The sequence below is a fragment of the Camponotus vicinus genome, unplaced genomic scaffold, assembly GCF_025532165.1.
Source record: "Camponotus vicinus isolate PSW18456_S1 unplaced genomic scaffold, iyCamVici1.0 SCAF_6, whole genome shotgun sequence".
In the NCBI taxonomy this organism is placed as follows: Eukaryota; Metazoa; Arthropoda; class Insecta; order Hymenoptera; family Formicidae; genus Camponotus; species Camponotus vicinus.
Window position 1 is genome coordinate 12,484,974 of NW_028141978.1, and position 23,979 is coordinate 12,508,952.

The window sequence follows — 23,979 nt, forward strand, 5'->3', positions numbered from 1 at the left end:
GAAAACCTCCTGATTTTATATTAAAAATTTAAAAAAAATTGAAAAATCGTAAAAAGGTCATAACAATATTTGCTTAATATAAAAGTTTTACAGTTTGTATGCACAAAATAAGATAGGTTCCCGCTAGAGATTGTATGAAGGAATATAAATGGACTTTTAGAAATGAGTTTAGAAGCCTAATGAAAAAGATTTCGGTTTATTTACCGAAATCTTAAAAGTTCATTTATATTCCTTCATACAATCTCTAGCGGGAACCTATCTTATTTTGTACATACAAAGCAAATATTGTTACGATTTGACCCCAGAAGCCGATAAAAAACTGTAATTTTGCAATTTTTTCTTAATTTTTAACATAAAATCAGGAGGTTCCCGCTTTGTTTCTGTATGTACTTTAATCGTGGAGGAGCATTTATTATTCTGTGCAATTAATGAAAATGATTTCGGGCAAAAATGAAATATGACATTTTATCGGTAAAACAGGACTCCGGCATCCCCTTAAATTGAAATAAGTACTCCGGATTCTCAAAGAAAAGAATAGATAATAAGGAAAGTCCAGAGATTAAAGGCCGGAAAGAACGACTTTATTATCTCATTCCAGATACAGAAAGCGTAACGTTACGACACGAGAATATGGAACCTGCTCGGCCGAAAGATCCGCTTTCCCTGCATTTATTATACACGTATGTATTATATATTTTTTCTTTCTCTCCCTCTCTCCTATCGCATTTAGTTTCACCAATCAAACATCCCGATTCCCGACCTCGCTCGTTTACACGCAATTCTCCCCTATTCGTTCGTATTTAGATCGACCGCAGGAATTTAACCACCGAGTCGAGCATGGACGGAGCGCGTGGAGGGCGAGAAGGGCGAAGGGCACGGCAGCGACGATGCGTCGCGACGACGCGGCAGCGCGCGCGCGCGCGCGCGCGCGCTGATACGTTCGTCGACCGACTGCGGGGTCCGCGGAGCACGACGGCGCGACGTGACTGACAAGGTGAGGTGAGGCGAGGCTTGGGGTTCGACATGTTCCACCGGCGATGCGGCCACCGTGTCACCCTCAGCAACAACAATTGCACCGCCACGCGCAATTTCTCCGAGTACAATTACGGTCTGGTGTTCAGCGCCGAGCCGCTCCAGGATGACGAGCTGTTCGAAGTCACCATCGACAAGAAGGTACACACGCGCGCGCGCGCGCGTGTCACATACACGCGAATATTTTTCCCGAGAACGGCCTCGCGTCCATGTGTGTGTCCCTGTAAAACACAACAGTGCACCATCTCTGCGGTAATCTTATCGTGGGAATAATTGTGCGATGTAGGTTCTTGTACACGTGGTGCGGCGTTTTGTGTTTATTAGGTGGAAGCGTCCTGTGTGTTATTTTTCTCATCGAGTGCTTGCACGATTGAAATGTTTCGTTTGATTTATTTGAAGGCACTATAGCGATAGATATGTATTTTATGAAAATGTCGATAATTTTGCATTTTAAGCATTCGTTTATTACCTATTTATTGATCTTGTACAAACTGATATTGTATATATACATTTTGAAAATTGTACAGATGATATCATGGAGTGGCAGTATAGAAATTGGAGTGACAGAATGCGATCCGGAGACATTGGAAATACCATCCTGTGCCATAAATCTTCGCCATGGATCTTGGATTATGACTGGTTGTGGCATAGTTCACGATGGAGATCGAATTGTCGATGTATATGGAACGGATCTTAATGATCTGGAGGAGGGAAATACTGTAGGAGTAATGCGGACATCTAATGTAATTTGCAACTCGCTAGTCTGATTTATTATTATTTATACTGCGGATGGTAATTAATGATAATTTTTTATTTGTAATTCTAGCACGAGCTGGTATTTTATGTCAATGGTGTTTCGCAAGGCGTTGCTGTGAGCAACATTCCGGAGCATATTTTTGCTGTTGTAGATATGTATGGCGATTGTGTACAAGTCAATATAACTCATCCCAGACTTGCCACTTTATCTAATATGCCGAAAGATGAAGTTGAGATTAATAACGATTATGTTATGGGGGAAACCTCTAGTTCCTCAACAACAAATCTAGTCGCTAACTTAAATGTTAATTTAAATGTCAATGTAAATGTTAATTTACCGAAAAATCCCACTCCTGCCGCAATAAGGGAAGACAGATTGAAGTTTCATGAAAGAGTCGGAACGTTGGTAAAGCTGTCCAATAATGCCAGGACTGCCGAGAGGCGGAGACCGCTCGATGAATTTAATAATGGTGTCGTGATGACACATAGGCCATTACGAGATAATGAACTATTCGAAGTAAGTATCCAGAGATACATGTAAAGTTATACAAGAGCATTTATGTAAATTGCAACAGCATGTAACTGATTTTTTTCTTGCAATTTTTACAATTATTTTATATTAGAATTGTTTTATTATTTTTTATTTACTTTATAATTTACAAAATTTGTAGATACGAATAGATAGGCTAGTTTACAAATGGTCAGGAAGCATAGAAGTTGGTGTTACAACTCATAGTCCTACAGCGCTAGAATTTCCAGCAACAATGACCAATATGCGTTCTGGCACGACTATGATGTCTGGCTGTGGTATTTTAACGAACGGCAAAGGCACACAACGGGAATACGGAGAGTTCAATTTGGATGAATTGAGAGTAAGACTAGATTTATAATCCTAGACCTCTTGTTTTACTTTTTCCCTTTTGCATCAAATTTATTGTGCATCATTTTTTAGGAAGGAGACCGTGTGGGAATGATTAGGCAGAGTAATGGAGATCTTCATTATTTAATAAATGGTCTAGACCAAGGTATCGCTGCTAAAATACCAACAGGTGTATGGGGTGTAATAGATCTTTATGGAATGACCGTAAAAGTAACCATTGTCGATCGTGACGAAAGGGAAGAGCAAAATCTAGTTACAAGGAGAAACACATTGCAGCTACAGGGTCTGGAAAGTGAAGGTAATAATATGCGTATCTCAAGTTTCTATAGAAATAGAAAGTGCCGTTAACATAGATATTTAAAATATAATGAATTCTGCAGAAGTTGGAGAAGAAGAATTACCTGATAGACTAATGTTTCATCCTTGTTGTGGCACACATGCCGATGTAATCAATAACGGACGTACAGCACATAGACCTAAGTAAATTAAAAGATATATTTATGCAGATTTATTTAGTCATCCAATATATATAAATTTATAAATTCCAAAATCACATCTAATCTCTTCCTAACGATAGATATAAATCTTTTTCAGTGCCATAGATGATTTCAATAACGGAGTGGTATTAACTTCGAGACCATTGAAACCTAATGAATTATTTGAAGTCAGATTAGATAAAATCGTCACAAAATGGGCCGGTTCTATCGAGATAGGAGTTACCACGCATTCCCCGACGGAGTTGGAATTTCCTTTTACCATGACAAATGTTAGGTAGGTAAGGTCGTGAGCATCGGTTTTAAGCGAACTTACAAAGCATGAGGAACTACGAAGGGCGCGGTAAATTGTTTACCCGCTTATGTTATTGCTCGAAGGTGGCTCATATCGCTTGCAGATCCGGCACATGGATGATGACAGGCAACGGCGTGATGCATAACGGTACCACGATGATAGATCAATATGGTCAAAATCTGGACCGTCTGCAGATCGGTGATCGCGTGGGCGTGATGAGAAAGGATAATTCGACGCTACACTTTTACGTGAATGGCGCAGATCAGGGTGTGGCCGCGATGAATGTGCCCGACAGAGTCTACGGAGTGATTGATCTTTACGGGCAGGCCGCCCAAGCTACCATAGTTGATAATGTAGACTTTTACAGTCCAACCACGAACAATTCCAGTTTTAGCAATACGACGTTGTACAGGTACGATTATCCGCCAGAATTCGAGATACAGATTTATAGATTTATTGATATTATATCGTCGAACGTAGATGATGATTGTGCGAATCTGTTGACAGCGATCTAAGGTTTCATCACGTACATGGTAAAAATGCGAGGATCACGAACAATGGTTTAACAGCGTCCAGACCGCGAGCTCTGGGTGAATTCAACGAAGCTATTGTAATTGCGAATCGCGCACTACGCGATGGTGAAATGTTCGAAGTGACGATAGATAAAATGGTTGCTAGATGGTCTGGTGCTATAGAAGCAGGTAATTGCTGTCCCAATTATATATCTGTCAAACATAATAAAAGTTATCCATATAATTTCTCGATGACACAAAACTACAGGTGTTACTGTGATAAGACCCGATGAATTGGAATTCCCATCTACAATGACGGATATCGATCACGATACGTGGATGCTCTCAGGATCGACGGTGATGCGCGACGGAGTTACGTTGCGCAATAATTACTCTTGCGATTTAGATAAATTAGTGGAAGGCAATCGAATCGGAATGATGCGGTGCTCGGACTCCTCCTTACATTATTTCTTGGATGGAGTAGATCAAGGTCCTGCTTGTACGGGATTACCAGTGAACGTTTATCCAGTAATAGATCTATATGGACAATGCGCACAGGTATAACGAATAATGTTCGCTTGATAATGAGAATAATCGTACATTTTTCGCAACTAATTCCAACTGATTTTTTTCAGGTAACGATTGTATTGCCTGAGCGCAGAGATCCACTGACACAGCAATATTTACCATCTGAAAACAGTATCAGTCAACAACCGACTTCGGTGATCCAACCTCAGGCACAAACAGAGATTTTGCACAAGTTTCACGAATCGGTCGGACTGAATATACAATTGAATAGTGATAGAACTGTGGCAACCAGATGCAGAGAGTACAATAACGCCGTGCTGTTGAGTGACGCGCCGCTGGAAAATAATGAGTTATTCGAAATCGCGATTCAAGAAGTAGCGCGTGAGTGGAGCGGTTGTCTAAGAGTAGGTGTCTTGAGTAACGAGACAGGGAACTGGTTGACATCGATGAACCTTGTGCCTGGAATGACGTCCATACCTAGTGATGCTTGGTATCTAACTGGTAACGAGGTGAGGCATATGGGTTTCGCGCTTACCTCGAATTATTGCACGAGTCTGGATTGGTTACGAGTAAATGATAAGATCGGCGTGAAACGTACACCTGAGGGTAACCTTAAGTTCTATATGAATGGCGAGGATATGGGCGTGGCGGCATCTGACATACCGGAGATGGTGTATGCAGTGATCGAGCTATTTGGCAGTACTGTGGCCGTGAACATCACCAGCAGCAAGCAGCAAAATCCCGTGATATCTCCCAACGCCAGTCTGAGGCTGCAAGATTCGTTAGAGCTTTTGCTGGATCCAATGCCACCGAGAAATGACGCGGGAATGGATACCTCCATCGACGTGTCCGAGGGAAAATTAATGAACGAGGCGACGCTTACACCAACTCAACCCGTTGTCGCCAATGTAACTGTTGGTGACGGGGATTGGAGCTACGAGTTCCACGAGAATCACGGCAGGAATATACAGCTGGAGACAAAGACGATCGCCAAACGGGTAGCTAGTTATAATCAGGGTGTAGTGATGTCCAGTCGACCATTAATAAAAGGCAAGCCATTCCAAGTCAAGATAGAGAAGCTAAACGAACGTTGGGTATCGAATATTCTCTGCGGCGTTTCCTGTATATCACCGGAGAAACAGACGAGCTTCCCGTTGACGGCGCTCGGTTTTAAGAGACACTCGTGGATCATTTGCAGCGATTGGATATTTCACAACGGCATGAGAGTAAAAACAAAGTACGGCGCCGGTTTGGAAAATCTTCAGTGCAACTCTATCGTAGGTCTACTGATCGATGAAGACAATCGATTGCACTTATTCATCAACGGCATTGATCAAGGTGTGGCCGCTACCGATCTGCCGCCGTATGTCTTCGCCGTGATCGACCTATACGGTCAGTGCGAGCAAGTGTCCCTCGCAGGCGTCAATGAGGAGTCTACTTACACGAACGTCGCTATCGACAATGCACTCGTGGCTCCTATTGAGTGCACAAACGTGGAAGCGGAAGATGTAGAGAATTCGCGCGAGAAAGCAGATCTAGAACGTCACGAAAAAGAAAATGCGATGGCGACTACTTCGGATCTCTCGCCGTCTTCGACGTCCCCGAGTGTACCAAGTCAATGCGGTTCGAGCACTAGAGATGGCAACCTCGAAGCTGAGTATTCGTCTTTCGATAGTGCGAATCTGGCAAACAATAGTATAGTAAATAAAACTGTATCGAGTGCCGACAGTAATAATTCGGATTCGTGTTCGGAGTTGAGTAATGATGCACGAAGCGCCAAGAATAGAGTGTATCTCGATAATGCGGGACAACAAACGCCATTGAACAATCAGCCCGAAAACAACTCGAACGAGTCTAATCTCGACTCGGCGGGAAATCGCGCGCTTGTAAGCGTCTTAAGTATTAGAAACGAGTGTACAAATGTTGAAATAAACAACGCAACTAATATTAATATACAGAAAGGTATGGTCGCAAGTGCCAGTAATATGAGTAGCCTGAATGCGGCGATCACGGCGACGAATGCCAATAATGCAATTAATGAAAGCATAGCGTCCAATAGTCAAGTTGTCAATAGTAGTACGCAGCAGAACAATCTATCGGATCTTCCCAACAACGTTTGTTCCGGCTTTCACGAACCGCGCTCCTATGCAAGTCGAGACAATATTGCGTCAATCCGCGACAACTCAATCTTCAACGGGAATATACTTCCGAGCCAGAACGCGATGATCAATCAAACGCGAGACGCATCCTCGATACAGCTAATGCCGTCATTACCGTCCACTCCACTTGGCTCTACTGTCGTTGCATCCTCGAGGAAGTGCGACTACCTAAAGGCGTGTTTGCAGCTGAAAAAGTCGCTTGTTTTGCCGGACGAATTTTTCTCCGCCGATGAGATATTGTGCTACTGTAGCGCGTGTTACAAGGTGGACGGCGATAACACGATCTGCAAGAAGGGCGAACCACCTGCAGAGTTCGCGATACCGGTTGGCTGGGCTAGGTTCCCGTTGAAGCAAAGCATTAATGCCAATCAGATCCCACAGAGTACGACAGACAAGTGGCACGTTGCGTTCTATGGCATACGACTAGATGCGATAAGGTAATATGAATAATCTTGACTTTTTTCGATTATATATATATTACATATTGTTTTTCATATTAATTTACACATGACACATGTATAGATTGATCCTAGATAGAGGAGAGCTTATGACCAAAGAGCAATTAGACGTAAGCAACTTGACAGCGGGTATAAAAAGTGAAGATCAGAACTTGCAGGTATCGTTCTCGCCCAGTATCAAGTACGCTGCGTCCGACGAATTTACTAGAAAATATCCGTAAGTAGCTTGTTTATGTAAGAGATGTATGCGCGTTCTTTTTTATATCATAAATTTAATAATTTAAAATATAATTTAACCTTGTCAATCTTGTACATAGGTATATCGATATGCAGTCGAATAAAAAATTGAACGTATCAACTGCGTTCCAATTACTGGTAAGACCAGGCTCGTATACGATTAGTCCCGGCGACAAGGACAGCACCGATTTGCACTGCGAATCCAGCAAATGGGCCACCAAAGAAGCCGGAGCCACAGTGATCGTTGCCCTGCTCGTTCATTTGGATGGATTCTAATTCGTGTCTGTCTCGAAAGTGTTTTCATGGACTTAAGTATCATCACATCGATTTGCATCGAGCAGCGGACCGTGAGTGATTGTACATATGTACAATGTGCCGACCATGTTGAGAGACAGTCTTGTGATCGATATTTCAATTCCGTCGAAATCGCATCGTATATTTATGTTAGACACCGCGTAAGTTCTCCTCGTGCAGCCATTTAAGAATTGTGTCATCATGATTCGTATAATAGAGATTTAATCGAAGTTTTAGAGCATCTCCTTTAATGTTGTAACGTTTATGTACAGTACAGATAATTGTGTAATAGAGAGTTTACACTCGTTTATTTATATATAGAATACAACTCGAGCTTCGACTAGAAAAAGATTCTCCACGAATTCGCTGGATAGCTATGGCAATTTTGTGACGCACCATAAAGGACCTTATATAAGTTTTAAACATTTTAACACACGCGTCCCATATATTTGTCGCTAGACTGGCCTAGATTGATGCTCACGAGAACAAATAGCATAAATGATATATGATATCACCGCGGCGACGATCAGATTCGCCGAGAAGAGAACACAAGTATTTTTGACGCCAATCGATCGCTTTACGCCTAATCGATGTACCAAATCCTTATTGTATTGCATTAGTAAGTAAATCTTAAAACACGCGCGATACGATTTTTTTAACGCACTCTTCTGCAGCATCAATAGGAAAAACGAATAGTGTATTATGTCCATGTTATAGAAATAAACGATGCAAATGCAACTCGCATTGCCAATCAAACGTGAAGCTTACGAATTAATTATATTAATTAATTCCCATTTAATTAATTGATTAGATTAAATAATTTTCATCTTTAAAGTTGATAAGGAAATTTATTTTAAAGTAAAATTATTGAATATCACGCACAAGTATACGTTCGTAAGCTACACTGCTGATAAGAAAGGTAATATTAATGTAATTGTTTATGAAATGGAGATTTATTTTCAACAATATTTCGAAGAAATTTTATATATTTTGTAAAGTTTAGTTTAACGATGGATGCAAGTTGCGAACGCAGTTTAACGTAGATCGAGCTATTGATTATCACGTAATTGTAAACTAAATGAAAGAAGCAGTTTATATCGGTAAGAGCTTAATTGAACCAGGGACTGTGCAGGTTTCGTGCAAGAAGAATCGATCGGCTTTTTTAACATCAATATATTTTTGGTAATATATTTCGTCCGGTGTCTTCTCATCGATCACTTATGTAATCACTTGTTACCGTTCACACCCAAATTCGGACGTTCTGATCCCAGGAGCAACTGGCTACTGCCATCCCGTTGCCAGTGACACTGAGCGACGTCACTCTGTTCTCGTGGCCCGACAAAACACCTTGAAATAAGAACAAGCGTTTTTAAAAGTAACAAAGAGAAGAATTTTAAAAACGTCCGAAAATGTGATTGATACAAGATGCAACGAAAATTCTATCTTCGCGGATATATTTTATCAATATAATTATTAATTTTTGCATTATAAAAATACAGTTCTTCAGTACGAGACACGAATCGATAGATTTACCATTATGCTGATTCTTCAATGTATCCCATATGTGAATGGAATTATCATCACTGCCGCAAAATATGAATCTGCCGCTTAGAGACAAGCCGCATGATGTAAATCCAGGGTTGGAGTTCGGCGGCTTGAAGGTGGCCAACTGCTGGTCGGATCTAAAGTCCCATAGTCGCGCCGTTTTGTCCTCGGACGCTGTTACAAAGCCTTGCCCGGAAGGATGATACTAAATGAACAAAACAACACAATTCGCAACGTATAATCTGCTGAAATATCTCGAATGCAAATCTTGAAAGTACTTACGCAGACGGAGTTTACGTCAGCATCATGACCGAAGAACGTTTGCTTGGCTTTCTCCTCCCGTAGATCCCACAGTTTGCAAGTTTTGTCAACCGAGCCGGTGACATAAGTGTTGCCATCGGGAGACAAGCTAATGCTCACTACGTCGCCTGCATGCGCCTCGAAGTCCGTCGTCTTCTTGTTAGCCTCGAGATCCCATATACAACTAGAGACACACACAAGGTATATTCATCATTTGCATAATTGCTCGTAAAATATTGGCCATCTATCAACGTTATTAACAGATACATTTTCATGTCGCCGGACCCGGTGATGATCTTCTTATCGTCGAGGAATCTGCAGGACGACAGGAATCCTTCATAACCCAGCAGTTCCCTTACAATCTTGGCGGATCCCGTAGCATCGCGATTGTTCACATCATAAACGGTGCACATGTTGTCCATACCACCGCACGCAACAAAGTTGCCGGACTGCGCGAAAGCCACCGACATCACCCAGGCTGAACGCAACGGGATGACCTGTACCTTATTACCGCTCCATGAATCCCAGATGATCAACTTTCCATCCAACGAACCGGTCACGCAATGCCTACGTACGAAAGCATAAATCAATTTTCTCAATACTGAAGACTTATAAAAAATTTTCGATAAAAAAAATAAGTTTACGATTCGTGATTGAGAAATCGTAAAATCTGCTTTAGATGATCTATATAATTGACAGCAAAAATCGAATTCTATTTATAATTTTATGTGCCTTGTATAAAAAATATTCGAAAAAGTAAAATGTTAAAATATATTAGGATATGCGACGAATTATAGATCGTGTAAAGCACGCTTTATTAAGTAGAACTAACCGATTATCGCCGCTGTAATGCACCGAATTGACTTTATTAATATGTCCCTTCAGCAACTTCTTAGTCGACAATCTAACTTTCGGAGCAACCGCCACTCCGTTGCACGCTTGTTCCAATGTCGTATCCTGCTGCTTCTTTTGCTCTTCCTAATGAAGCGAATAAAACAAAGAGGTAAAGCGAATAAAGATAGAATTATACCAAAAAGTCTTATTTATGTATACTAAAAATTATAACCGTGATATAACATAAAACGCTTAAACCTTGCACTTGTTAATGAGATCTTCCAACTCTTTCTTTAGGGCTACAGTTTCTGCGTCTTCTTTGCCCATTTTTATCTGTTTATGTGCGCGATACTGTCTTTACCAGCGTTTAGAAACAAAAGGAAACTAAACACCACCGACGATCGACATGCGAAAACTGCTCAACAATTTTCAACAACACACAAAGGAAGCCTCAGGATCGTCCACTCTGCTGCCCCAGTAATTGTATTAAGTCGTCGGTTAATTCGATTTGTTCGAGCATTAGCTCGGCTCGTTCGCATAATTTAATTATCTATTATACATATATATTGACACTTTTCAAAGAAAACATATTTGTATATATGTTATTTTTCTTTTTTAAAAATACAGACGCTTCTCGGAGCATAAAATGAAGCAGGTACAAAAAATTGTATAAAATGCAAACTTCTTTATCTTTACCAAAGAAAGAAAGTTAATTAAAGATAATCATTTAATGCTGATATGTAAATGTGTGTTGTTCACAGACCAAATCACGGACTGGAATGTTTCGTTCACATTTCATTACAAAACGTCACGGACCGATGATGACATATTCGTCTGGGAATAGGAAATCGATTCGATCGTGCGACGATTAGCCGTTCTTTTCGACCACAAAAACCATCGGCCGTCTCGCTTTCGAGTTTCCCGCTTTCTCCTATAAATGCCCGAATTTTGATACCGATCTAGGCGATTCATCGGAGAGCGATCGATGCCGGATAAGCGCATATTCGAAGAAAACGATATAAATTTATTATTTAATTTATAAATATTTCAATACGGATATTGAAGGAACATGCAAAATATATAAATCAAACAATTGTTGAGATGGCACAGTAAAATAACAATTCCAATTCTCAGTAAATGCAATTATATAAAGCGTTACGAAGATATTTTCCGGCGCATGTGATAACAGTTTTGATAAGATGAGAGCACCGAGTGTCTCGAGAAGATTAACGCTGTTGATTGTTGTGCTCTCGTATCAAGGAAGTCGTCTTGCAGCGAAAAATGAAGAAGCGTGCAAGTTACATTATAATGTTTATGTGCCTTCGAATGATCTCCGATGCCAGGTCAATACTTTGGATAATGATTTATCCGTCATCGAGCGATACAGACCTACGAAGGAATCTTGCACATCAAATTTCGATTTGACAGGTATCTTATCTCTAGTATTTGCTTCACTAATTATAGTCAGAATTTCATTTTTTCAAAGTGCCCACAACATGTCCAATAAAATTTTATAGGAAATTCTATTTTATATATGTAACAAATATAAATATTTTGTTTTATTTTATTAATTGAGTAAAAATAAGATAATTTTTACTATAAAATATACATGCTTGATATTTTTTTGATTTATTATTGAGTTTCAATCTTTTACATTCTAATATTTAACTTTTTTATATATATTCACAAATTACTAATAATTTAATTTATTACATATATTTAACTTTCTTTTTAAATAATAATTGTAACAAGTGATATTTCTTATTTTATCGATATATGTAATAAATATAAATATTTTGTTTTATCTTATTAATTGAGTAAAAATAAGATAATTTTTACTATAAAATATAGATGCTTGATATTTTTTCATTTATTATTGAGTTTCAATTTTTTACATTCTAATATTTTTCTAAACTTTTTTATATATTCACAAATTATTAATAATTTAATTTATTACATATATTTAACTTTTTTTTAAAATAATAATTGTAACAAGTGATATTTCTTATTTTATCGATATATGTAATAAATATAAATATTTTGTTTTATCTTATTAATTGAGTAAAAATAAGATAATTTTTACTATAAAATATAGATGCTTGATATTTTTTTCATTTATTATTGAGTTTCAATCTTTTACATTCTAATATTTAACTTTTTTATATATATTCACAAATTACTAATAATTTAATTTATTACATATATTTAACTTTTTTTTTAAATAATAATTGTAACAAGTGATATTTCTTATTTTATCGATATATGTAATAAATATAAATATTTTGTTTTATCTTATTAATTGAGTAAAAATAAGATAATTTTTACTATAAAATATAGATGCTTGATATTTTTTTCATTTATTATTGAGTTTCAATCTTTTACATTCTAATATTTAACTTTTTTATATATATATTCACAAATTACTAATAATTTAATTTATTACATATATTTAGCTTTTTTTTTAAATAATAATTGTAACAAGTGATATTTCTTATTTTATCGATATATGTAATAAATATAAATATTTTGTTTTATCTTATTGAGTAAAAATAAGATAATTTTTACTATAAAATATAGATGCTTGATATTTTTTTCATTTATTATTGAGTTTCAATTTTTTACATTCTAATATTTTTCTAAACTTTTTTATATATTCACAAATTACTAATAATTTAATTTATTACATATATTTAACTTTTTTTTAAAATAATAATTGTAACAAGTGATATTTCTTATTTTATCGATATATGTAATAAATATAAATATTTTGTTTTATCTTATTGAGTAAAAATAAGATAATTTTTACTATAAAATATAGATGCTTGATATTTTTTCATTTATTATTGAGTTTCAATTTTTTACATTCTAATATTTTTCTAAACTTTTTTATATTCACAAATTACTAATAATTCAATTTATTACATATATTTAACTTTTTTTAAAATAATAATTGTAACAAGTGATATTTCTTATTTTATCGATTGAGTAAAAGGAAGTTGGTGATTGGTGGTTCTAGCTATGGCGGTTTTAGTAAAAGTAACAACTTTCTCGCGATTCCCTTTTAGATATCTGATACTCTTTTAGAGATCGTCTTAAAAGATGAGACTGACCATAAGTTGCTTAAGAGCTGTCGAATTTCTAGATTTCTCCGAGCTTCCACGTATATAAAATTCTTACATCCCTGTCGCATTGAAAATCACGTACTACGTACGGGGTGCCGTAATTCCTGATTACGGCTCTGCCCGATGGTTTTCATCAATTTCCGCACTCGTGATGCGCAGTCGGCGCTAAGCGACGAACGCGGACGCGCGTTATCGAGAAGTGGTGTGCATCAGCAGGATCCCGGGTCGGTCAGTGAAAGAAAGAGAGAGAAAGAGAGGGAGAGATGTTTGGCGACAAAGGGATGACAATCGGACGCTACCTCGCGTGGTGCTGTGTCTTCCTGACGTACCACGTGGTCAGCGAGGCTCCAGCAGCTGACGCTAACGGTATGTCAAGATTGCCCTTTCGGCGAACAAGAAGATCGATACAGAGAGAGAGAAAGAGAGAGAAACGTCAGCTTCGTTCATTTTTTTCGTTCATTCTTTTCTTCACGGTCGGAATGATTAAAACGCGGGGCGATTTCTTTCCTAATATTTTTATTTGAGGAGAGATTTAAAATTTTATTATTTTAAAATTTTAGATTAGAGATTTTAAATTTTATTGATTTAAAATTTAGATAATTCATTAAATCATTTCTTAGATATATACGTAAAAAATGTTAGAGATAAGAATTGAGAAAGAAAATGCATTAAAAAACAGTTCCATTGTTTACGTTAATCATCTAATTAATAAGAAATATAATATATTATAATTATCCATTTGATAAGAAATTATTCGTTAATTCATAAGGATATTATAACTTTTAAGAATATATTAAACTATTAATAGGAAAAGGAGATGCATCTCATTATGAAGGATTATGTCCGAAATTTTTTTATTGAATTAAAATTATTTATAATGAAAAAAAGACGGAACTCTCTCTCTTTATTTTTTTATGGTCTCTCTTATTTCCTTTGTTTTTCTACAACTAATATCCAAATGCATTTCGATATCCATCTGCGTTGATTCTCGATGAGGAGATGCCCGCTTTAAAAGATTTCATTTTAGTCACAATCAAGATATTGTTGAAAGATGTGCCACAAAACGATTTGCGGCAAAGAGTTAATAATATATAATTAATTTTTCTTGATGATATTAGTGGGAAAAGATGACAGCGAAAGTCGACGTTCGTTGACTCGTTTTGGTTCGGTTGACGATAAGTTTCGGCTCTTTTTCCTCCTCGAGGCGAAATGTCTGAATTAATTTATTTTACTTGCAAGGCACGCTTCGCGCATCTCGATATCCTCGTTGATTCTGGGATCCCAAAGTAAATTGAAACCTAATCATAATCCTAAAACATTACAGATTGTTTTCAGATTATTTCCTATAGCACAAGAATTATTAATATTTCAAGTATACGAAAAAATCTTACAATTTGTCTCGTACATCTAATTAATCGAATCTTCTTTCGAAATTCGAAGAATGCTAGAGATAAAGTCATAAAGGCTATCTGGAAGGCATAATCTAAAGTTAAATATTTCTTCTTGCGTGCAATCGGACTTGAATTGTTGCTTAAACGATTATATAATGTGGTCCTTAATTTTCATTGCAGTGATGTTCTTTGTATGGTAAAATGAAGGCTGGCGTTTATCCATCGAGGCGATAATTTATCATTCGATTCTCTACGATGATCAAGCGACATATAGAGGCATGACATAATCGTTTCATTTATGGAACGTGAACTATATAATTTAATACGACTCCGTTTTCTTAATCGACATTTAACCGGATCGAGTGTGTCCTTATCATTTCATTTCCGTTGTTGCTCATCACACGAATAGAAACGCGAGATTTCGAAATTTCTTGATTCCATGGTTATTTTTTTATAATTCGATGATTAACGCTAATCGCTCCTTTCATATTTAACTTCGAGATTAATATATCTCCTATCATTAATATGTTACATAGTATACACAGAAAAAAAGGACATTCTTGTTTTGAAAATATATTTAGTTTTAACATGTAAATCTTGAAATGAGATTATATTGCATTAATTAAAGAAAAATATAATTGCTTGAATAATTGCTTACTTGAATGAAGCCATTTTATATAGTTCAATTCAAGAAAAATATATTCTTATGATTTAAGATTTAATTTTCTTGAATGGAAAAGTAACAATGTTAGATAAAAAAATGATATTTTTAAATCAAAGATTATAATTTTCTTAAAGTAGAATTAAATAATTATATATTCTCGAGATGACAATTACAATATTAAAATAAGACTATAATATTATTGAAATTTAAAATTATTAAATTCTTCTAAGAAGATTATAAATTGTTGCATATATATGAAACAATAAACGCGTTAGTTTAAGTATATAAGTTTTGATTTGACACTTATTTTTTTTCTGTGTACATATATTTCCACGAGATTTTATATACAATTTTCTCGTAAATTGTTCAATAAAATATATAACGTTTCAATATCGTCCTTCAATCGCTTAAGAAAGTCCTAAAGGCATCTTTCCCCTCGAATTTCCACGAACATTCGAAATCGCCCGTTCTAAGAATATCCCGAGAACAGCTTGCGTAAGAGAATATTGACGGCTCAGTAATACAAGCAGAGTGGAAATGCAGCCGGTATACGTGCTGCGGTCCTCGTGGGCGCTACTTCTCGACGTGACATCACAAGCTTGATACGCGATGCTAACGAGTTGATCGGCTGGGTACCAATGACGGAATCGATATATAAAATTTGCTCCCAATGTTGGACAAGGATCCTTTTAACTTTTTAGCATCGTCGATTGAACCGCAAATTTTTTTTCTCTAAATGAAAATTTTGCGATTTATTTTTCAGATTTTTCTTAAAAAAAAAAATAATTTTGAAAAAAAATGATAAATATGTGAATTTTGTGACTAAATTTTCAATTATTATTTCTCTTTTCCGTCACGCTAATTTTGCTAATTATTACATTTCAGATGTCCTGGTATTTACTGTCGCATCCAACGAGACGGATGGCTTGCAAAGATACCTGAGATCAGTCGAAGTCTACAAATTTCGCGATAAATTGAGAATTCTCGGGCTGGGCGAGCCTTGGAGAGGCGGTAATGTTATGACTTATGCCGGCGGTGGATATAAAATCAATCTTCTGAAAAAGGCTTTAGAGGATTATCAGAATGATGAGAAGAAGATTGTCTTGTTCACTGATAGGTACATCATGTCGCGGAAACATTTGTTAACATATAAAGAATACATACATATATACATAATTCCTATTTTCAGTTACGATGTGATATTTCTCGGCGGTTTGTCTGCCATCGTCGAACGATTCCTGGATACCCATGCTAGAGTCTTATTCTCTGCGGAAGCGTATTGTTGGCCGGATAAATCCTTGGCGATTCATTATCCGACCGTATCTGGAGGTAAAAGATATTTGAACTCTGGGGGTTTCATCGGATACGCGTCCGATGTGTACGAGATCCTGGACAAGGCGGACATCAAGGATGAAGACGACGATCAGTTATTTTACACAACCGTCTATCTACAGGATGAGCTTAGGATGCGACACAAGATCAAGCTGGATCACAAATCCGAGATATTCCAGAATCTCTTCGGTGCGGTAGGTAAGGACAAACGCAAATCCGAGAAAGCATCGCGTAATATTAATTATAATTTAATTATTACTAATATCGTATAATTTTTACAGCCGATGTGGAGCTCAGATTTAAAGGAGAAGAAGCTTATGTTCAAAACATCGTTTACAATACGGTGCCCTTAATCCTCCATGGCAATGGATTCAGCAAGCTGGTCTTAAATTCCTTGGGCAATTATCTGGCTCGTGCTTGGACGGCAAATGAGGGATGTTTGGCCTGCTGGGACCGAACCATCGAGCTCGACAAAACTAAGCCGGAAACATATCCGATTATTTTAATAGCCATTTTTATCGAACAGCCTACACCGTTCTTGGAAGAATTCTTTCAAGCTATCTACCATCAAGCCTACCCAAAGTCAAGACTACATTTGTTTATTCACAACAATGTGCCCTATCACGAGAGTGTGATCTATGACTTCTTCGAGAAGACCAACCGCGAGTACCTAAGCGGGAAACAAATACTACCGAGTGATGAAATCAGCGAAGTTGACGCGAGAAAATTAGCATTGTAAGTGTAAAGGGAATGATTTTACAATAATTATCTAAAGAATTGAATGTTAGAGAAATGTTAGTGAATTATCTTTCAATATTAAAGCGACATTTATTAAGAATATTAAAAAGCGATCTACTTCACAGGGAGCATTGCTTGTTGAAGGAGTGTTCCGGATATCTGTCAGTTGACGCGGTTGCACACTTGGACAATGAACATACATTGAAATTACTGGTGGAGCAACAGAGAGGAATTGTCGCACCCTTACTCATTCGACCGTACAAAGCATGGAGTAACTTTTGGGGCGCCATAACGGATGATGGATTTTACGCGCGAAGTTTCGACTACATGGAGATAATAAAGAACGAACGCAGGTATAGTAAATTCACACATAAAAATCTTTTATATTTCTTTCTCAATCGACTATGATTGCGTGTCTGTTACTCATTCTATTTTAGAAGAAAGTTGCTTATTATTCTAGATAAATACTTCGCGATTTTCTAAGACGTTTCTCGCGATTGGGATTAAAAAGAATTTTTTTCTAATTTTTTATCAGGACGATTTATAGTTTTCCATTTCAGTATAAGTTACAATAAAAATATATATCGTTCTGAACCGTTTTTTCTTAGAATCTACCGCTTCATAATATCTATTGCAAAAACTTTACACGTTACCTGGAATTTACATGTTTTACCTAGTTTATATGTTTATTTCCGATCTCTCGCACTAATCGAAAGCGATGGAGAAATCAGTCTTAAAAGACCTTCGATCGATGCTGTACATGTTGTCCGCCGTGCATTCGTAAACCCCGGCATCCATCTGAGTGGCGGGATCGATCTCGAGTTTTGATTTCACTTTGTCAGAATCAACTTGCCACTCATGTATCTGCAAGGAAATGAGATATTATTTTAGCGCTGGATTATCAAAAGTTATTATAGATTATAAATGCGTGCCAACTTGCTTATTGCTTAAGGTTTTTCTAACGAGAAAAATCTTTAAACGCAAACAAAAGATTAATATTTTTTTACATATTGATAATGTACACTGACATGTAGATAATGATGTGTGTAAATCTCGGCGCCATCCTTGAACCATGTGATGTGCGGACGCGGATTACCACGAGCAACACAGAGGAAAGCTATCTTGTGTCCCAAAACATATTCCAGATCGAAGTGCGACGCTAGCAGTATCTTGGCTCCCTAAAAGGACCAATATGCCAACAACAATTTTAATTTGGCATTAGAAAAATGCGTGATAAATAAGCGCGAAGAAAGCTTTAGCGACTCTTCTTTTAGGCACTCTTCTATTTTACATACGTTGTTATTATTGTAATACTGATCACTTTCCGGATCACGGTACTTTCCGGTAATTGGCAATCCAATCTGCACACGAGATTTGCTTCTGCTTCTTCCCCGTCCTCTTCGACCAAGTGTTTCTTGGCAATTGAGCAATAAAATACCCACCAGGATCAGCAATAACATGGAACGTGACATGATAATCTGATAATACGGAATCAAACATTAATCCATTATATTTATAATCTTTGGAGCTGCAGATTTGAAACCATTTAATCAATGTGCAAATCAGAAGAGTGCTCGAAATTAACGTTACATTCGCACGAATCGAAAAATTAAATTTTATTATTGTAGATTTATATAGCGCGTAAAATTGATACTGGGAAGCCTGCTCAATTTAAACGTATTTGTATCAGAGCGAATGCGATGAGGATACTCACCGTATGTAGCAACGTTCGTCGATGACACGGAACTCCGATACAACTGACGGTCACCTACCTACTCATTACTCCCCTAGTATCCTCTCGTATCTATTACAGACTTATACGCAGATAAACTCTATGCGCTATACGTGCTGTGGTTATTCCTTTGGTCCACTACGTGATCACCATCAATTTCTATCAAATCTGCAGACCGCTTATCTATTAATTTAACCATATCCATTCCTTCCGGATGATTCACGTTTACAATTTGGCAATTTTTCAATTTCGAATATTTTTTGCATTTTCATATTAATTGTTTAACGCAAAAGATACGATTCGATTGAAATTAAAAAAAACTCACGAGAATATATTATATCGCATATATCGAAAAAATCAAAATCGAAGAAAAATAGAAGGAACTACAGTCGGAAAAAATAAGCATGTCCACAATGCATTGTAAACACTCGTGCTAATTGTTTATTTCATGTTTGTTATATAGGTTGCTGCGTTCGTCAATGATAATGCAATGAAATATGCCCTTCCATATCACTTTCATGTTATAGCACGACACAATTACCTTGTTAAATTCGCGATGATGAACCATTTTCGATATGTTCCTCACGCTACCCTTTATAATACTCAATCATGCTTTAACGAATAAGAACTGGGGAGGGGAACCTCCCATATTCGTATCTCTTTGCATATCTCATTGATAAATTGCATGAATCTGTTTTGTTTAAAGAAAAAAAGCAAATTATTCGTTTTACTGTCGTGCAAAATATTTTCTGATGTATTATACATATACTATATAAAAATTTTACATCATTGATACATGTTGTAGAGCAAATAGGAAAAGACGAAGAAAATGCTTGAATCTGTCTCGTCAATTATATGTGTGAATTTTTTCAATCAATTTCTTTAAATGATCTCAAGATGTTTGACGTGCGATGTCTCGACCAGTAACTAATAACGTGTCTATTTTATATCAGGTAAAAATATATCAAATAGTAAATCTCTTTGTAATAACAAATATCTATCAACTATTGTTAAAAAAAAATATTAATCTCATTCTAATAAACTATGCGGTCGCGGAGCTACGACTAGAGAACGCGTTTAATACGAGATCATGACATAGTCCGTTCTGAAGCCCCGACGATCGACGGCATATTGATTATCCGCTTGGCACTCGTAGTATCCCGCATCCTTCTGCGTCGCAGGATCGATCTCCATTTTCGATTTTATCGTGTCATTACCGACGGGCCATTCGTGCACCTAGCGATTTAAACGATTCCCTCGATTTTCTCGATCTTTCATGATAAACATTCTCTTAACAATGGATTTTTTTTTAGGACGGCGAGCATCTTTTTAACGGCTATTGAGACCTACCTGAAAGAATTTGTGATGGTACAGCTCGATCCCGTCCTTCAGCCAAGTGATTTCCGGCCTAGGGAAACCGGTAGCCATGCAGAAGAACGTGATCTTCCTGCCTAGCATGTAATCCAACTCAAAGTGCGATGATTTCACGATCTTGGCACCCTGCGAAAAACCCATTATCAGATGATTCGTCACTAGATCGTTCTAATTACATTCTCCTCAACTATCACGTCTCAACTCACATCTTTATTCTCGTAATAATTCGCGCTGGCGGGATTTCGATTAGGTATCAAGATGGGCATCCGCGAGCCCCATGTTCTTCCTCGGCTGCGACCTCTCCCTCCTCTGCCTCCGCCGCCCTTCTGCGCTTCTGTGCTTATCATTAGGGCCGTTAATAGGAACAGATAGAGCAGCCGGCATCTCGTCATTTGTTCTACAACCAGAAAGAGAGAGAGAGATTCTTGACCACCGGGATGACTAACGATGCGGGTAGACTCGTTCGCGCGAACACTTTATATACCTTTCGAACTTGTCCGTCACTATTATATACGCGAAGTATAATTCATCACTCTACTATAATATATTATTATATTATATCTATTGGCGAGCGCGTGAGAAATTCATTGATGAGATAAATGAGCCGCATTCCGCGGGCAATAACGACGAAGGTAATCTATAATGTAACCGCGTGCGCATTTTACGCTATTCACGCAACGTACATCTGCTGTGCTCTTACCGGAGGTTTTGAAGGACTCGGCTAATCCCTGACACGCAGAATGTATGACGGAGATTGGATCTGCTAGACCCTAAAATACGAATGGACCACACGACGCACGCCGGACACACGCAGTCACACGCTAGTGTGACAAGAGTTATGAATCTCAATTGGATAATTATGCATAACCCATTGCCAAGTATGTTCATCGGCCAATCGCGGCTACCACAAAATTACCACGATCACCTTACAAAACACTTAAGCAATGACCTCCGCAAAAACAACACGATGTTCGCTACAAGCGGACAAATACGTCTGCTTGTTGCGCTCGTTGCACGCGCTCTCGTTTCCGTCGTCTCTCGACTCGCGCGGTTCGTCGAATCACGTTAACACATCTGTTTCAGGGGACTGTGGAACGTGCCATTCGTCAGTAACTGCTACTTGATCAACGCGACCATTATAGCAAACAAGGCGACCCGACCGTCCTACGAGGATGCCGAGCTGGATACGGAAATGGCTTTCGCTCGGACAAACCGACAGAGAGGCCTCTTCATGTACCTCAACAATAGGCTCGACTTTGGTCATCTCGTCAATCCTGATACCTACGACATCCGACTTACCTATCCGGACATGTATCAGATTATGGACAACAAGCTGGATTGGGAGAAAAGATACATTCATCCGAATTACAGCGAGAATTTTAATCCCGATAAAAAACTGATGCAGGTAAATGGCTTCGTTAAAGATTTCTCCGAAGTAATGACTTTTATAATTTCCTTGTTTAACCGGGGTTACATAAGCCTATTGTTTGCAGCCATGTCCTGATGTTTATTGGTTCCCCATCGCTACTCTCAGGTTCACCAGTGAACTTATTGGGATCGTCGAGACTTTTGGGCAATGGTCCGATGGCTCTAATCACGTAAGTAGATTCTTTCAATTTGTTTATCAATTTATAGTCCAATAATATATAGAATAATAATAGAAATCCTTGTACTTGTAACGTACATTAAAATTTTCGGCAGGATCCACGCTTGACGGGTGGTTACGAAAACGTGCCGACCCGTGATATTCACATGAATCAAGTTCAATACGAACAACAGTGGTTATACTTTTTGAAAGAATACGTTAGACCATTGCAGGAGCACGTCTTCACCGGCTACTATCATGACGTAAGATTCATTTGTGTATGTCGGATCTCTCTTTCTAGGATTCTCGACTGGAATCCGGATACGAAGCGGTACCGACTCGCGATATTCACATGAACCAAGTCGGCCTCGAGGACGCCTGGTTAAAATTTCTCAAAGATTACATCAGTCCCTTGCAACAGCATGTCTTTACAGGATACGAGGATTACGTAAGATTCTGAGATATCCTGGTATACGGAAGTGATCTTATCGCGCACATAGATCTCGCAATGCACTCGGGTATATGCACAGCTTTCGGGTTACGATTTGCTCTCGTAGTCTGGTTGTACCGCTTCGTAAACGTTCTGGTTATACCGCTTCGGATAAAATTTGAAGAGATCTCTGCAGCATATGTAGAATTATGTCAACAAAGCTTTATTTGGAAAAGAAAGATACATTTATCATAAATCAATCTAGTTCGAATCGATTATTATATTAATTTAATGTCAACAGCCACCGCGGTCGCTTATGAATTTCGTCGTAAGATACCGCCCGGACGAGCAGCCATTCTTGCGGCCACATCACGACTCCTCGACCTATACCATCAACATCGCCTTGAACCAGGCGGGTGTGGATTACGAGGGTGGTGGATGCAAGTTCATCCGATACAACTGCTCCGTCACCGACACGAAGCCAGGCTGGATGCTGATGCATCCCGGAAGATTGACGCACTATCACGAGGGATTGCGAGTAACCGCGGGCACGCGTTACATTATGATCTCCTTCGTGGATCCGTGATGGGACTTATCGTACGCATGAATCTCAAATTATTCGACTGCCAATGTATTAAGAATACATGTTAGAATATAAAAAGAGAGGGAAAATAGAGAGCGTGAATTATAAGAAATATAATTCTATATAAATGCTCGTTGTTGTCGGCTAGAAACGTCAATTGCTACTGATGGACTGAATAGTGCATTTAACAGAAATGAAAACTGCTTGATCAATGTATTATTTTTGTACTTCAACGTAAAAATGTACGTTTGAGCGTGTTTTTTAGCGTATAGTTAACAATCGCAAATTTATAAAAAAATAAAAATTATATATTATACATATTTTACTATAATGTATCATATACATATACATATACATATACATATATATATATATATATATATATATATATATATATATATATATATATAAATTGTAACATTTATTAATATTTGAAATCACCAATCTTCAAAATATATGAACAAATCGATATAATATAGTTTATAATAATAAATGTTATTAAACATTGTGTTTGTCATCATTTATGCTAACATTTTCTTATTTTCTATTTTTAGGCATGGGGAGGGAGAGGTTTAAATCTTTTAAGATCAACGATTTTTTTTTGCTTTCGTTTCTCTTCATTGTATATCTATACAATTTGTTTAATATGTTACAACAGTAGGAACATTCACAGGATAAATAATTAAAAGTAACGTCACCGAATA

At 37.5% G+C, this 23,979-nt stretch overlaps 4 protein-coding genes and 1 long non-coding RNA gene across 10 annotated transcripts; 3 read left to right on the plus strand and 2 right to left on the minus strand.

Moving 5' to 3' along the window:
• Positions 1-573: 573 nt before the first annotated feature.
• Positions 574-8,857, plus strand: LOC145973201 (neuralized-like protein 4). 2 transcript variants are annotated; one of them, XR_014439387.1, is made up of 15 exons: positions 574-680; positions 805-1,173; positions 1,560-1,775; positions 1,859-2,305; positions 2,460-2,660; positions 2,741-2,966; positions 3,049-3,148; positions 3,263-3,439; positions 3,561-3,869; positions 3,965-4,158; positions 4,238-4,527; positions 4,605-7,093; positions 7,179-7,331; positions 7,432-7,806; positions 7,967-8,857. XR_014439387.1 is itself a non-coding variant. In XM_083102435.1 (14 exons), exons 2-14 carry the CDS (start codon positions 1,024-1,026, stop codon positions 7,625-7,627), a joined length of 5,148 nt encoding a protein of 1,715 aa, XP_082958561.1. In that variant the 5' UTR covers positions 574-680; positions 805-1,023; the 3' UTR covers positions 7,628-8,857. The 2 variants fall into 2 exon arrangements, 1 of the variants encoding a protein (XP_082958561.1); XM_083102435.1 differs by having other exon boundaries at positions 7,432-8,857.
• Positions 7,695-10,759, minus strand: Gbeta76c (guanine nucleotide-binding protein subunit beta-2). Its single transcript, XM_083102450.1, has 6 exons — positions 10,583-10,759; positions 10,323-10,468; positions 9,758-10,057; positions 9,473-9,674; positions 9,179-9,395; positions 7,695-8,992 (listed from the first exon to the last, which is right to left on the minus strand). The coding sequence occupies exons 1-6, from the start codon at positions 10,649-10,651 to the stop codon at positions 8,886-8,888; spliced, it is 1,041 nt and encodes a 346-aa protein (XP_082958576.1). The 5' UTR covers positions 10,652-10,759; the 3' UTR covers positions 7,695-8,885.
• A 364-nt stretch (positions 10,760-11,123) lies between these two features.
• Plod (procollagen lysyl hydroxylase) lies at positions 11,124-23,591 on the plus strand. Of its 2 annotated transcripts, none has more exons than XM_083102442.1 (9): positions 11,124-11,752; positions 16,387-16,618; positions 16,691-17,031; positions 17,115-17,568; positions 17,697-17,924; positions 21,761-22,082; positions 22,171-22,275; positions 22,379-22,525; positions 22,994-23,591. In XM_083102442.1, exons 1-9 carry the CDS (start codon positions 11,524-11,526, stop codon positions 23,276-23,278), a joined length of 2,343 nt encoding a protein of 780 aa, XP_082958568.1. In that variant the 5' UTR covers positions 11,124-11,523; the 3' UTR covers positions 23,279-23,591. The 2 variants fall into 2 exon arrangements, with proteins under 2 accessions (XP_082958568.1, XP_082958569.1); XM_083102443.1 differs by lacking the exon at positions 11,124-11,752 and adding an exon at positions 13,566-13,812.
• LOC145973213 (uncharacterized) lies at positions 14,393-16,380 on the plus strand. The gene is made up of 3 exons (XR_014439389.1): positions 14,393-14,732; positions 15,018-15,279; positions 15,914-16,380. It is a non-coding gene; the product is annotated as an uncharacterized LOC145973213 (long non-coding RNA).
• LOC145973211 (immunoglobulin domain-containing protein oig-4-like) lies at positions 17,931-21,706 on the minus strand. Of its 4 annotated transcripts, none has more exons than XM_083102452.1 (6): positions 21,378-21,706; positions 20,884-21,074; positions 20,654-20,803; positions 18,867-19,049; positions 18,600-18,749; positions 17,931-18,435 (listed from the first exon to the last, which is right to left on the minus strand). In XM_083102452.1, the coding sequence occupies exons 2-6, from the start codon at positions 21,067-21,069 to the stop codon at positions 18,277-18,279; spliced, it is 828 nt and encodes a 275-aa protein (XP_082958578.1). In that variant the 5' UTR covers positions 21,070-21,074; positions 21,378-21,706; the 3' UTR covers positions 17,931-18,276. The 4 variants fall into 4 exon arrangements, with proteins under 4 accessions (XP_082958578.1, XP_082958580.1, XP_082958579.1 ...); XM_083102454.1 differs by lacking the exon at positions 21,378-21,706 and adding an exon at positions 21,162-21,310; XM_083102453.1 differs by lacking the exon at positions 21,378-21,706 and having other exon boundaries at positions 20,884-21,144.
• Positions 23,592-23,979: the final 388 nt, after the last annotated feature.